Consider the following 16,646-nt stretch of genomic DNA (forward strand, 5'->3'; position numbering starts at 1 on the left):
GCTGATTTGTAGGTCAAAAAGGCCCACTTTTAATTTCTCTTGTTCCCATTGGAACTAACTACACGCGTCTGGCTATGGCCTATGAGCCTATGACCCAACAATTACTCAATTGTCTCAAATTTTTATGAACCTATTTTATATTTTTCTAAATAATTAATAAAGTAAAAAGGGAAAACTGGAGTTCACAAAAAATTTTAAGCTCTTCTCAAAAAAAAAAAAAAAATTAAGCTCCGTGTATAAAATAAATGGAAAACTATTGTCGATCGAGTATGAAAACCAAACAGGACAAAATAAAACTATAGGCAAAATTTCCAAAATCCGAACAAAATACTCTTTAAATAGTTATACATGAAAACATAGTGTAAACATAATAATTTTTTTTTGAAAAATCGTGTAAACATAATTAATCACCAAAGATTGGGTAGATATATGTGTTGATTTCCACGGCCCAATATTTTTATTATTTTGCTCCTTTTTTTTTGACGAAATATGATGTTGAGAGATTAAAAGGACATGATCTAGAGCTCATCTGACTATTCCCAAGTCCCAACTAATAAAATCTACGTAATAATTAATATCTTCTTTAAACTGACATATTAAGATTTTCTTGAAACACATTCGCGTATATTCTAAATCTTTCATGTCACCTCTAAAACTCAAGACAAGTCAAAAAGGTGCAAAATTAATTTATAAACCACACACACATACTCTCGATAAAACGTTACGGCAGGGGCCATCTAAAAGTAAGAGTCCCAAAAGTATTTGGATCCATATAATTATAGGCTATGTTTATTTTATTTTTTAATTTCAAATTAATAAATAATCGTCTTAACTAAGTTGGGTTCAATATTCTTATAGATTTAAGATAGTTTGGGGCTTGACCTTGAATATTCAGATTTAAGGGCTCAAAAAGTATGGCATTCATTTGAACAACTGCAAAATAACGAAATCAAAATGAAAATGTTTAAATTGAAGGAGCGACAATAGCTCTAATTAAGTTGATGGCAAATTCATTTTATTTCATATTATTCGAAACATAAAAATGATTACAAAAATCAAATGACTACAGCATATACTCAATATGGTACATAAGAAAGAAGGATAAAAGTTCAAACGAAACTATAATCAATAATGAGACGAAAATAAAAAAATCTAGAAAATGAGGGCTAAGCCAACAGAAATTATAAGAAGCAAGAAGCTGGTAGGTAGAGCAACAGAGGCAGAAGGAGGAGGAGGAGGAGGAGTAAGTCTAGCAGGCGGCATGGGGGCGACGGCGTTGGGCGACGGCGCACATGCATTCGGCTGAGGAGTAGATGACGACACCACTGTTATGGACAGTTTCTGTCCCGCTTCGCAGTGTCTGCCTATAGTGCATATGTAATAGCGGTCGCCGGCAGAGTTAAGGGTGATATTCGCCGGTCCGGCGGTGATGACGCTGCCGATGGCGCCGTCGTCGCTGCAATCATCGTAGGAGGCTTTGGGCACTTGGACTACGTCATGCTGGTTAGTCATGAAGTTGAACACTAGACAAATAATTTAATATAATATGTCAGTATAAGTAGTTAGTTCCATTTATAATTCAAACGGAGATCTTCTAATTTATAATTTAGTCTTTAATGAGATAGATAGAGATTAGAGGATATATATATATATATACCTAGGATGTCGCCAAGCATGAATGTTTTGGCAGAAGCCCAATTGGAATATGAGGCAGAAGTATTTGGGGGAATATCCCATCCCATGCTATCTCCAACTACATGCACAGTTTGTGCTGCTGCAAAGTTAACAACTAAGCCAAAAATAGCACAATAAATCATAAAAAATGAGACTCTATCCATCTCTTTCTATTTCTTGCTTTACTTAATTTGAGTACTAAAACTGCAAATTTAAGAAGCTGGTATGAAGAATGGTACAGAGAGAGGGGTATATATAGTGAAATCTTCTTGAAGTTGCATAAACGAAAATGGCTGAATTTTGAGCTTGCTGTCTACACTGGCTTGTAGAATAAGTTGCAGTTCTACTTAGAAAAAACAGAACTTTCCAATGTTCGACTAAATCAACATCTTTATATCATTAATTCTAGAGAGGAAAATTAATGCTACAAAAGTTGACTCTTTATATCATTAAAATTAGTTTTGACTCTCAACTTATCGCTGAAAAAGTAATTTATTTGGCCACCAACGACCTGGGAGGAGCATACAGACATGTGATTTCACTAGTACGTACTCTTGAATCCTAGTATATATGTAAAATACTAAATTTGAATCCTAAATCTTGAATCATGCGGATTCAAGATTTTCAAATTGAGAGTGTAAAAAATAATTACATTATTATAAATATAAAAAATATTTAATAATAAAAATAAACATCCCCAAATATTGTTTAATTTTGAAGTTTATGGTTTATTTTTAAGTTGGGTTTATATTTTTCTTTGAGGTTGTACTTTAATTGGGGGTGCAGAAATAACTAAATCTAAAATAATTTACTACAAATATTAATACTATTAAAAAAACTCTTTTTTGGGGGATGCAGCTGCACCCCATGTTCTTAACTGGATGCGCCCGTGATTGTGACATGCAGCACACAGGTTCATTTATCATATAGTACTTTTTTTTGCGTCTCTACTTCAATATTAGCTTTTTGCATTTTAGTTTGATCTTTCAATTTAACTGGGGTTATCTGTTTAGGATTCTTATTTTTAGTATTTAATTTCCACTTTTTTAGCGAATAATTAATTATTATGGTTGAGTATTCATAATTAAGATGTATACATCTAAGGTTCACTTTTAGTAAAAATATACTAGTAATTAGGAATCATTATATAATAATAATAATTTTTTATTTGTATTTATATACCTATATATTATATAAAGAAGCGTTGCTTTTAAAAAATTGTTTTGCCAAGTTCGTTGTTATTATCTAATGTGAGAATATATAAAACTACCCAGGTAACTCATTCTCAATTCCGAAAATACCCACTTTTTGTAGTTGATTCAGCCCATGACCATTTCTATTTTTAAATAATATAAAGTACACCTGCCAGCCCCATCCAATTTGTGTCATACGGCAGGTTGACAGAGATTCGTGACCGAATTTATTGAAATGAGTGTTGGGTATGTGAAATTGTTTTATTATGTCTTCACTTCCTTTTTTTAAAAATTTGAATTACACTTTAGGCAAATTTTCTTTGTCTGCGGAAACCTCCCCAATTTTTGTTGTGTATGCGTTTAATTTATGGGTATGTTTATTGTTTGCGCTAATTTTTGTTGTTTAATTTTATGTTATTTTGCTGTCTATGCGTTTATTTGTGGTGCTATGAAGTGGTAATATGATTTAAATTGAATTAAAGAACAATTTGAGCATGCTTTTCTTTTTAAATTGTTTGCGCATAGATTTTGTTGCGCAAAGTATTGTATTCCCTTTTTTTTGGTGCAAAGAATTGCACGGTTTCTCTATATAGTTTTTGCGTTGTTTTCTTGATTTTTTTTTGGCTATTTATTTGGGAACTATGCGCAGAAAAAGTTAACTATGCGTAACGAGCATTGCGTAGAGAGCTATGCGCGAATAGCATTGCGCATAGAGATGTATGCGCAATTTATAGCACAAATAGATCTATTTGCGCAAAATGTAATTTGTGTTTTTGTTGTGAATTATTTTCTTTTTATTTTTTGATTTATTTGAGCTAACTCCTGATTGATTTGTGCATGCAATAGTATGCGCAAAGACAACTCTATGCCACTATTTGCGCATTGTTATTGGAAGTGGTTTAAAGGGGAAATGCGCATGTTTGCCCATTATATATGATTGCGTAGGTAAAATGGGAATTTTTGAACAATGCGCATCTATGCGCATTTTCTATGATTGAGCAGTTAAAATGAACATTTTCTATGATTGCATGTTAATTTGATTATAAAAAGCAACCATTATTATTAATTAAGAAATCGTTAACGATAGTATTATATAAATTGGAAATTGCATGCTAGTTTGATTTTTTTGGTCCATTTTCGAAAATTTTCATAAATGAAATGTATTCCAATTTCTCTTATAGTTGGACGAAACAAATTAATAGTCGATCATAAATTTTAAAACTCTTTATCAATTAAAATAAAATAAAAAATACAAAAGGGCAAAATGTCGTAGAGACTTAGTAAAATTTAAATAAATAATACAAAAGGGAAATTATGTAGAGACTAAGTAAAATTTTCTCGCCAACTCAAATAAATTATAAATTTTTCACACCATTACTATAATATTTCAAGTTCGTGCCACCCTCAATAAATATCTTTAAAATGTGTTAGTCGTTTAAATAAGATATCACTTTATCTATTTTTAATTAAATTAGTATTATACCCTATACATGGTATGTATATTTTTTTTTTTGAGGGAAGTGGTATGTATATTTTTTAAAATTTTAACTTAATATATAGAAAAATAATTTATAAGGTAATTATTGATACATAAAATACTATTAAGAGTCAAACTACATTAAATAATACTAATTATTATATTAAATAATACTAATTATTATATTAAATTCTAGATAATTGATGTGGAATAATGCGCATCGATTCGAAGTTTATATGATAATGCGCATCAATAATGTGCATCGATATATAAATATATCGAATTTTATATATGATATATATAAAATTCGAATTTATATGATATATAAATTCTAGATAATTGATGTGGAATAATGCGCAAGAAAAAGAATGCGGAATAATGCGCATTTAATTTGAAACTAGTATATCTCCCGCGCTATGCGCGGTAATTGTGACCTTAGACTTACATAAATTGTTTATATATTTTATATTTTCTTTTTTCACAAAAAATAGTCATAGAAAGAGATGATACAAATTTTAATTAATTATAAAGAATTATACTTAGAAAAGTAGTGTAAATAATTATAATTAATTATATTGTGAGTGAAGAAAAAAATTCATCAAATCCATCACCATGCAAACTTTCCAAATTTATAACGAGACTAATTTTTGTGGACGTCCTTAAATGGATAAGAGTTTGAGAAAGTACGCATACATGAATTGTAATTCATAATTTTTAAATTGATTTAATATTAAATTAATTGGATGAGGTTATTGAGTTATTATTTTTTAATGTAAATTGTAATATATAAGAATTGCGTAGTGTAATATTAATAAATTATTTGTAATATAAAATAAATGTAAATACATAATTTGAATGATTAAAATATTAGAAATAAGATAAAAAAGAAAATTATAAAAGTGAAATTGCGGTTCCTTATTTTAAGGAAAACTCTACTTCCTAAAATATTAATTCTTAGTTTGTTAAAATTATGAGATAAATTACAAATTAATATATACCATCTCTCGAAAAGTAAACATTAAATATTGCTAAAATTGAATTTGTTTTGTTTTGTTTTTTTTAACCAATTAGTTTTGTTTTATGAAATATTGAATTACTTATTTTGTTTAGAGAAGTTAATTGGTGGTGGTTTTCAAGATAATTAACTAATAAGTGGTTTAGTGGTGGTTATAATTTTTTCCAAAAATTCCAATTATATCCTTGTAATTGAATTAAATTACATTTACTTTGTTTTTATATATATATAAAGATAAAGATAAAGATGCCCATTCGGAGGAATTGCTTAATTTGAAGTTAATTGCAATGCGCTTTAGTGCGCATAGACCTCCTTAGCTTGATATCAATTTATTGCTCATTCAAAATTAATTGATACTTTTTAAGAAATTAAAGGTCATTTCTTAAAAAAATATATATAAATGATTTCTTCGTGGAAGTTTCTCTAATTTTAAGTGTTTTGTTATTCAAATTATTTAGGTATAAGTAACATACATTAATTTTGCGCAATTTTATCAATATGTTTACATAATTTTTTTTTCTAATTTATAATCTTTTAATTTTGTAAATGAATGTTTATTCTTTAATATTCGAGTCTTTATTGAGACGGATAACCAATTATTGTGATAAATTATATTTATAAATGTAAATATATGTGGATATTTAACACATGCTGCTATACATTTTTTTGATGAGAACAAATAGTAAAATCATTATTTACAAAGTAAATTCATTACTTTGATATAAATATTATTTTATTTATTATAATTATAAATATAATTAAAATAATTACCCGTCAAATTTCGACGGATTACACACTAGTTAAGATTATTACAAAAAGGTCTTCTTATGCGCAACAATATCTAATACAAGATTATTTTATGAAAGCATGATCTCAAAAATTAAATAAATCATAATTGCGCAAAAAAGGATTACAATTGCGCAATCTTAATTTATGAATACAAGATTAATTTATTTTTTGCGTAAAAAATAAATAAATCACAATTGCACAAAACAAGAAATATACACATTAATCACAATTGCGCAAATATATCAAACTCCTATCAGATTTCTTATTATTATAACAATGCGCAAAAAAAGTAAATATTGCGCAAACTCCCATCAGATTTCTTATTAATAATAAATCATAATTGTGCAAAAAAAAAAATCAGCAAATTTCTTCCGCATAATACAACAATGCGACAAATCCAACTTCCATCAACTATGCGCACAAACAATAATTTTGCGCATAAATATTGCGCATATATAAAATCTTCGCGGAAAAAATTACCACCGTCAAATAAGGGAACAGTGTGCAGTACACGAAATTTCAAATGATATTTCAGACACTCAATCATTATCGTCAGTGAATGACACGAAGTACAACTTTATCCTGCCAAAGAAATATTTAAAAAATAGAATGGATATGGGGTGTAGCAAAAATAAAAAGTGGGTATTTGATAAATATACTTTTGAAAAGGTGGGTAGTTTAGAATTCCTCCCTTATCTAATTTGGGGCAACAGTGTAATGTGGTGTACATAAATTGGCCCAAGATTAATTTTAAGAGATGAGTCCAAGATTAATTAGGCAAGAGCAAGACTAAGTACCAAACCAAATCCATCCAACCAAACCAGAACAACATATATATAGAATTGTTGATTTTCAGAACTTTTGATATATCTATAGTATCATTACTTAATTATTTTAATTTTAATGAAGAGTAGTTTAGTAATACTCCCTCCATCCCAACTTTTAGTATCTATATTTTCATTTTAGTCTATCCCATATTTTGGTATCCATATATTTCTATTTTTAATAAAAGTAGGCGGACCTTTACTCCACTTTAATTACTTTAACACTCACATGAAATGTGAGACCCTTGTTCTCAATACTCAACCACTTTATTAAAATTCGTGTATTTTTAAATTGATACTAAAAGATGGGACGGAGGGAATGTAATATATACTAATTAATTTCAATCCTTTGATATATAAAATTCTTCAAAATTACGATAAACTTTACTTATTCGGGATATACAGAGACGGATCCATAGTTCCCAGTATGGGGGCATGTGCCCCCACAACCTTTTATTTATTTATTAATTATATATGTATATTTATGTAAATTTTATTATATCTAATTATTGTCAATTCCAACATTATGTAATTATAATATAATTTTTTATAAAAATTATGTAATCCCAAAATTTTGTAATTATAAATTTTTTTTAATTATATTTTATAAATTTTATTAATTATAATACTATAAATTTTTATTGTCGTAGGTTTCAATTGTAATAGACTTGGATTATTATGTAGTAATTTTTTTGAACGTATTATATATATATATATATATATATATATATATATATATATAGTTATTTGATGCCCCCGTAACAAAAAAAATATGGATCCGTCCCTGGGGATATAGATATATTATATTCATAACTTTTACACGTACTATCCTTAATTTAACTAATATATATAGAAGTTTGTGGAAGTGAGCTTATTATTGAAATGATAATATAGAATTTTTTTTTGAGGGAATAATATAGAAGTTCGAGGAAGTGAGTTTATTATTGAAATGTTATTCAGTAGTATTCGAAAAGAAAGAATTCCAAGTCAACTAAGGCTTTGCTTTGTGCATTCTCACTCCATTCTTTTCGACGATTTTGACTTTTTCTAGCAAATTAATAGTATAACTTACAAGACTTTGCATGTAAGAATGAAGAAATATTCAGAATTAAGCCTAGTAGCCATCGCCTAAATTATTTCTAGGTCGTGAAGGGAGGCCCCGGTTTCTCTCATCCCTATTGGAAAATTCCAAACTTAACCTATAAATTGCATATATAGTTTTTTTTTCTTTCTTTTAAGAGGGAAGAAAATATAGTTACACTAAATAAATTGTCGTTTACAATATTTCCAAGCCAATTAGGAAATTTAGCAACCCGAACAGATGGCCACAAACTATATATTATGAGAAAAATCCAATAAGCATGCATGTATATATAAGTGAGACCATGAATTATGGATTATATTTTTTGGTGAAATAAAGTAATGATGGTTAACTAGATAGGTAGTCTAGGAATGAGATTCCCAAATTTTTCATTACCTAGACTCAAACCATACTTTCTTTTCGTTCTTGAATCTTGATTGACACATGTCTTTTTGGTATGATTCTTTTGTACGTGTCTTAAATTAATTAGATTAATGACTAAGTTGATGATGTTACTGTGTTAATCATCGTGCCAGAGTATAAAGCATCGGGAATGTTGGTTGTCCCTCTTCAGAAGAATAATATAAGAATCTTAAAGGTTACTAATTACTGATCGAACTATGTTTTTCAGAAAATTTGGACAGCTGAAATTCTAAACCTACTATTGAGTTTTGGGGGCCATTTAAATGTAATTTTTCATATGGTATTAATAATATCAGATGGGTTAATAACATCCAAGTCGTTGTAGTATAGTGGTAAGTATTCCCGCCTGTCACGCGGGTGACCCGGGTTCGATCCCCGGCAACGGCGTTATGTTTTAATTTCTACCTTTTTGTTTTCACCAATTTCAGCTGTATCTATTTCCACAAGCGAATAGAGACGCATTTGCATAACATAAATGTGGAAAGGGTTTTAGTAATGCCTTTCAAAGAATGTTAAAACATTAGTTGTTTTTAACAAAATATATGTTCATTATTATAATGCCCTCATATTATATTTGTAGGGGCCGGGTATCCTAATGTCTGTGTAGTTGTGGGCCTTGTGGCTGACTTTAGCACCAAATAATATGGAACAAGTAGCTGATACGTATATGATAACTAGAGATCGACTAAAGTTCCTACATCGGTAGAATTTAAGATGCGCGTAACTTTCGGCACAGACTTCAGAATCGTTATGTTTTTGGAAGTGAAACAACGAGATGAACCTTTTATGGCCCATAGCCCAAATTCCTCCATTTTTAGGCCTGTTTGGCCCTTTTAGTTATTTCAATATTTTCTTCTATTTTATTTCGATTTTGTTTCCTTTTCTATGAAAATTCATTATAACATTGATTCTTCATAGACTAGGGGACTAGCTGATGAGGAGTAAATCCTTATCGGCGCAGGATATTATTCATTTATTTATTTATTATTCTCATTATTATCTATGATAAAAAGAACTTGCAGCGCAGGTTTAAACGAGGACGTTGAACAATTAGTTAAGAATCGCAGGCCCGAGTACACACGTTAGTTAAAGGGCGATTTCCATGTACTTGCGCAGATCATCAGAGAGCTACCTGTGCGGGCCATTGAAGTCTACCTACACAGACGAATAAAGCTCATATGTTAGTTGGAAAAGTTGCAAATCAGTTAAAGGAAGGACAAATGGCAGAGGACAACGACGACAATCAATCCTTATGCATGAGGAGTACGTGAGATATGAAAAAGACTCTTATACCCTTGATCCTTGTATTCTCTATAAATACTCCCTGTATCTCATTGTAATCCGGATGGAATTGACAGAAACAAAATATATGAAGTGTTCTCTAAGTTTATGTCTTTCTCTGAAATATCTCTGTTCAACTTGATCTTGAGCACTCATGTTCTTTATTCTCTTATTATTTTGTGATTAATGCTTGGTGAAGGTTTTTATTTCATCATAGTTGCATTAAGATTTTCTTAGGTTTGTTTAGGCCTTTAAAAATACACAAAATTTTGGGTACAATTGGGTGTACAGTATAATCGGGTTGACCCACACCCAAAATAGTGTTATTTATAAGGTTCGGATTAGGATACAGGTTCGGATCAGGACGCGGGTCAGGATCTAAGTGAGGGTGCAACCCGATTGTACCTAATACCACCTCTTAAATACTGGTTTGATTTATTGAAAGACATGCTTTAATTATTTTCATAAATAAAATTACGTAGTTTCTTCGGCACGAGATGTATTTGTCATTTGTGTTTTTTACTCCCGTGTCAAAAATGCAATATGGGAAATTTATAATCTAGCGGTCATTTTGGATGATCGAATACTTTTGTAGTCATCCACTTGAAAATATTACAAATTACTATACATTTTTGTGACAAAATAAACTTGTTCACAAAAATAAGGACCGCGGCATTACAACTTTACAAGCGCCATATGAGTAGTTACTAATTAGTACTCCAATATAATCCAGCACATGGAAAAAAAGAAGAAGAAAACAAATAAGAGAGAAAGCAAGTGAACGGCCAAAGAAGGGATGTGGGTGGTTGACTGGTTGGTTAGAAAATTAAGGTTTCACTTTTTTGAATAAAATTTATCTTTTGTTAATTTAAACTAAAGGCGCCTCCTCCTAAATAATGTTTTTAAAAAATTTCTATATCAAAGTAGCTAGAACCATGATCCTCATACCTATTATACTAGTGAAAAAACAAAAACAAAAAAAGTTAAAAGGTTTTACACAATTCCCAGGATATGTTCAAAATAAGTTGTGTATATACATATTAATATCGCTGTAAATTATCGCTGTTGGCAACAAATAACAAAAAGTTGCACTTAAATTTATAACAAAATTTTTTGAAGAAAGGAAAAAAAATGTCAACTAAGGAATAAATAAATATACACTCCATTCATCCCAGAATATTATGCAAATTTTGTCATTTTCATATATTCTATAGAAGTATGCAATATCTATTTTTGAACATCATTCTTTTTTTTTTATTTTTTCCCTAAAAAAAAAGCAACATTCATTATTTTTAATTTTAATATCTCAACTTATTTACGATAGATATCAATTATGGGCTATTTTTCCCATCCACAACGCAACAGATAATGTGGGTTACTTTATTCACTAATAACACATTCATTTAAATTCGTTTAAAAAAAAACATTCATTTAAAAAACTCAGAAAATACTTCATTCGTCTCATAAAACACGAACATTTTGTCGTTTTGGAGCATCTCACAACAACATGAACATTTTTATTTTTGTACACTACCCCACCACAATCCTTTATTTTTCATCTCTACTTTCTATAAAGCGGGATCCATTTTCTACTCACAATACACTTTTATCTAACATTTCTTAAAACTCGTGTCACTTACAAAAATTTAGATATTTTTGTGAGACGAAGGGGGTATAATTTTTAAGGATAATGGTATAACTGCAAAGATACCCTCATGTTTTTTCTATAATACCAAGAGAACCCCCGAGGTTTCCCTGCTTGTAGAATTTAGTTTGTACATATATTTTTTAATACCCTTTTCGTACTTGAAAAATAATAAGTCTTTGAAACATCTTCCTTTATTTTATTTTTTGTTCGTCTCAACAACATCTTTTTAGTTCATTTTTGGAAATAATTCCATTAATTATTACCTTTACAATTCTCAAATATTTATACCAATTGCCACAAATGGACCCACCACTTTTCATTTTAACCGGTCTATTATAACTTTTTATATCATCATTTTTTTTCTAATTTGTGAGACCATTTCTCTACTAATCAAATACACAACTAACTTTTATTAAACTCGTATTGTCTTCTCTTAGAAAGATGTTTCAGGCATAGAGGGAGTATATTTGCATCATTTTGATTCGTCCACAGAAAAATTGTCTCTTTCTATGTATAAATACTATCTCACAATATATTGTTTTAAATATATCAATTTATTTATCTATTTTAATATATGATGAGACTTTTTTCACTCATAATATAATTAATTATCATTATTAATAGGGTAAATTTGGTTTAAAACCATAATAAATTTCCAAATTTTGGTTTTTCCCACAAAATTCCATTCTTGTTTCAAAATACATAATAAATCACTTTTTTTGGAATTTCTCATAGTGTGACTTTCCAGTGAATTTTTTAAATGACGTGGCGTCGAACTTGAACGATGTGGCATATTTAAGGGTTAAGTACCACTTTCCCTCTCAACGTTGACACCCCTATCGCCTTTAACATCCTAACGTCAGGGTTGACGCTGTTTACTACCTCAACGTTTCAAAACTGAAGCAAAACGCCCCCACGTTTTAACGGCCGCCCCAAGCGCAGCTCTAACGGCATGAAGCATAGTTAAAACGCAATGGGCAATTAGATTGTCATGTCACATAATTTCCATGTAATTATATTGTATTGACACGTTATTTAAATTTTTTATTGAAATCTGTCATCGTGGGAAATTCCAAAAAAAATAATTTATTATGAATTTTGAAACAAAAATGAAAGATTGTGGGAAAAACTAAATTTTAAATATTTATTATGATTTTATACCAAATTTACCCTTATTAATACTTAGGTGAAACCATCTTCCACTCACGTTAAACATAACTACTTTTATTAAAATTTATGTTGTCACGTTTTAAGATTATTTTTTGGAGATGGAGGGGAGTATTTCGTACCTTCATTGATGGCATGCAGGAACAAAAATAAGAGTGTTTGTGCCAAGAAACTTAGTCAAACTACCAATCAATATTCAAGATTTTCACTATCTTCTTAAAATTAGTGGTGTCCGAACAAATTGTGATATGCCAATAAAAGGAACAAAAAATTAACCTAAATCCATAAGACTCGAAAAAGATATGGCATATCATTAAGTGTGGCTGATAATTTTTTGCTGCAACGATTGAAGATTTCCCAAAGGGGACCCTCTTCCTAACACCAGCTACTTGGAAGGAAAAAACCAAGAAAAACAGTATAATTGAAATGAAATGAGAAGGAGCTATACCACCACCACCACCACTTATATTAGAAACATGGATCATGACGTTGTTGATACAGAAAGAAGTTACAGTCAGAATCTTGTTTATCTTTAATATGTACAACAGCGCAAGAAGACATACCAAGAAGCAAAATTTGATTCAACCACTTTCTTCTTGCACTTGATAACTAAGTAGTATATTGTGATGTTTTCTAGTTATTAATTAAGAAGCTGCCGTGAGAGGAGGCCAGTGAGCTCCTTCTTGGAAGAAGTTGGATGGAAGATTGTTTCTTTTTTCGTATAGATCGTTCACTTGTTCCTCCTCTTCTTCTTCTTCCTCATCCTCTGCATCCCATAAGAATCGAGCATACGAAGCCAGAACATAGCTGCACCATCACATAAAAAACACAAATAAGCTTCAACACGACAATCTAAACATGAACTGATGATGCATAATTCTCATTCGTTGCAAAGTATTGATAGCTTAATAGAAGAAGCAAGAAGGGTTCTGACCAGTCATTGGGGTGAGTTTCGACAGCTTGATGAAAATAGGCCTCAGCTCGAGTAGCATCTCTTTGCGTCTGCCATATTAGATCAGCGTATAGCGATAGCACATTACCATCACTTGGGTTCGCCAAAATCGCCCTCTCACAATACTCCTCTGCCTTGCCCAAATCTCCCCTAACCTACACATCAAACAATTCCAATTTCAAATTTCAACCCTACTTGAAATAAAATACTACTAAGATACAATACATGCCTCAATTAGCACAAGGAACTGACCTCCTTCAAGAATCTAGCATAATTCCCGAGCAGAAGAGCATTGCCGGGATTAGCTTGTATCATCATCTCATAGTAGACGTCAGTGCTCTCACGCCCGGGCCAGCTTCCCGGATCCTGGGAACCCGACCCCCTCCCGCCACCGCACACACCCCCGCCGCCGCAGCCACCAACACCACCGCCCACCACCAGCGTCTGCGGCGCCGTCTCCCTCTCCTGCGCCGCCGTCGAGAGGGCGCTGGGCCCCACCTCCTGCTTGACCCTCGCCGGCTTCGGCACCCGCGAGGAGCGCTTCGCCGGATCCGCCTCGGATCGGGTGGGTGTGACCCGGCCGATCCCGTCCTCAGACGACATCGACATGGAGAAGGAACGAGTCCTCGTCAGCTGGAGCAGGGATTCGGGCTCGGGCGACGACCCGGTTGTCGAATTGTGTATCCATGAATTCAGAATTGGCGACGATGCGCTCCTCAGCAGCATTTCTTTAGAATTGTTAATTGTTTTGGTTAGTAAAGACAAGAGATGGTTATACTTATGGAGACTGAAGGAGAATGGTGGGGATTTTATAAGGGGGTTTGATGGCGACAGAATTGGAATGTAGCGGTAAAAAGGAGAGATTTTTATCAAGAAATGAAACAATAATTGTGAAAATGTTTCACGTGATGATGATGAGGTGGCGGTATGCAGCACCGCTGATGAGGGCTGTGTGGGGCCCGCTTTGACCCACGTGTACCAAACTATTCTTTCTTTACCACATACACCAACTCAACTCACTACTCACTCCTAGTTAGTTGCCTTCAAAACAAAATTAACTAAAATGATAACTGCTCGTTTGCTTCATAAACGACTCGAGTTAAGAGGGAATTCTTTTTATATATATAATATACTTATAGCATGATAATAACAAATACTGTTACTAGATTAATGAAATAAAATTTTGAAAGCACAAGGACTGATTTACCATAATTAATAATTAAGATATATGTGAATTATTTCATATATTGGCTATAAGTTGAATTAACAGATCATAGTTAAAACCAAGACGCGGCAAAGTTCAACAAATAATCAGTATTGAAAGATAAAAAAATACATGTAACTATGTAAGTCAAACTATATCATCTGAACCAAGAATTTTTTTTTCTTTATTGATATTTTCTCATTGGTTTTCACCAAAAAAGTTTTAATAAATTAAGTTTGAGCAAAGGCCTACTTTCTAATTAATGGGCCTTGGTTAGGCCTTTCTAATTAATGAGCCTTGGTTTAGGTTTAGTTTTTAACCTGTAAATATAAGCTTTATGAACGTCCATAAGATATTCAACCTATAAATACAAGCTTTATAAGTTTGCCTTGGTTTAACTCGATTTTGTTGAGATTAAAATTCAACTCAACAGACACGATAACTATATTAAATATAATTCATTTCGCATTTTATAATATAATAATTTCGTGTCATATTCTTATTTATGTCGGATCGTGTTATGTTCTTATACCACAATAACATATATACATATGTATATATGTTATTAAATTTATTATTAATTTTTCTATTTATATTATATTATTGACGTGTTCTCTAATTAGAATTTTAAATTTATCGTATCATGTAAATACCAACAAAATCGTGTTACGTTTATGTTTGTACAAGCTGTGTCGTGTTCGTTTTGTGTTATGTCAAGCACATCCTTAATTATTATGCATGCATGTTTTCGTTTGGTATAATCACTCAAATCAGTATAATATTTTTGAAATTTTGATTTATGAAAGATCGTATATTTTGTATTATTTTTTATTAAATAAAATATTAAAATATTATAAATATATTATATACCCGTACCAAACGAGTCGGTACAATCTTACGTGAGTTTATCTCACAGGAGAGCATATAAAAATACTTGTATAGAAAGTAGAAAATATACTAATTCGTCGACTCACTTGATATATATTGAACCAAGAACCTTGAAGCCTCAACGCAATGGTGTTTCAGTTTCTTTCTTCTTCTTCTTCTTCTTCTTCTTTATTTTATTTTATTTTTAACAAATTTATGTTGGATACTGTGAATTAGCTTTGTTAACATCTGATTTTTTTACGGAACAATTTCGTTTACAAAACTCCCTAAGTATTTATTTTGACGAGCCATTTTGTACATACTAGAAGTAGATATCTTTAATGTTAGGAAAATTTAAAGGTAAATTTATTATATCTCACAAAAGTATTTCTAAATTTATATACATAAAAGTGGACTCATGTATACAGATCAAACTTCAAGACTATATTTTGTCGTCCAACTAGCTCTATTCTTTTAAATAACCATAACATTACTGAACAAAATCGTAACATAATACTCAAAATATTCTATGAACTCATCAAATTCTTTTTTCTTTTCTTTTTTTAAAAATTGTTTTGTCGAAGTCCATATTTATGGAGCCATAGGTAAAACTGAAGTATCATACATTTTCGAAAGTCCACTTCATCAACAATATCAAATCAATAATTAAGAAACAACATCGATCCCATATTCAACCTTTCGGAATCCTGCACATGATAACAGCGATTTCGATATAATTATCATCCACTCATATTCTTAAACTCGAAAATAGGATTAAAGAAAATATATAAAAGGTGACAAGACGCGAAGGAAATTAATACGTAAAAATCGATATTTTAGCGAAGAGGGGCTCCACCATCTGGGTTTTTTTTTTTTCTGGAAAAGAATTATAGTAAACATGAATTAATGTGAGCAAAGTGATGTAGATTATTGGAAGCGTGACAAAGACAAGCAGCTAACCACACTCCACTTCTGTAGATATGGCGACATAAGTAATTCACGGTCATGCCCATGCGGATGAGAAACATTCAAAAGGGGAAATTGGACGTGC

At 31.0% G+C, this 16,646-nt stretch overlaps 2 protein-coding genes and 1 non-coding gene across 3 annotated transcripts; 1 reads left to right on the forward strand and 2 right to left on the reverse strand.

Moving 5' to 3' along the window:
• Nucleotides 1–993: 993 nt before the first annotated feature.
• Nucleotides 994–2,044, reverse strand: LOC130992291 (cucumber peeling cupredoxin-like). The gene is made up of 2 exons (XM_057916857.1): nt 1,658–2,044; nt 994–1,523 (listed from the first exon to the last, which is right to left on the reverse strand). Exons 1-2 carry the CDS (start codon nt 1,836–1,838, stop codon nt 1,153–1,155), a joined length of 552 nt encoding a protein of 183 aa, XP_057772840.1. The 5' UTR covers nt 1,839–2,044; the 3' UTR covers nt 994–1,152.
• Nucleotides 2,045–8,791: 6,747 nt separating this feature from the next.
• TRNAD-GUC (transfer RNA aspartic acid (anticodon GUC)) lies at nt 8,792–8,863 on the forward strand. The gene has a single exon. It is a non-coding gene; the product is annotated as a tRNA-Asp (tRNA).
• A 4,152-nt stretch (nt 8,864–13,015) lies between these two features.
• Nucleotides 13,016–14,362, reverse strand: LOC130992292 (uncharacterized). The gene is made up of 3 exons (XM_057916859.1): nt 13,777–14,362; nt 13,507–13,679; nt 13,016–13,379 (listed from the first exon to the last, which is right to left on the reverse strand). The coding sequence occupies exons 1-3, from the start codon at nt 14,248–14,250 to the stop codon at nt 13,217–13,219; spliced, it is 810 nt and encodes a 269-aa protein (XP_057772842.1). The 5' UTR covers nt 14,251–14,362; the 3' UTR covers nt 13,016–13,216.
• Between the last annotated feature and the right edge of the window lie 2,284 nt (nt 14,363–16,646).

The sequence above is a fragment of the Salvia miltiorrhiza genome, chromosome 7 (assembly GCF_028751815.1).
Source record: "Salvia miltiorrhiza cultivar Shanhuang (shh) chromosome 7, IMPLAD_Smil_shh, whole genome shotgun sequence".
Taxonomy (NCBI): domain Eukaryota; kingdom Viridiplantae; phylum Streptophyta; class Magnoliopsida; order Lamiales; family Lamiaceae; genus Salvia; species Salvia miltiorrhiza.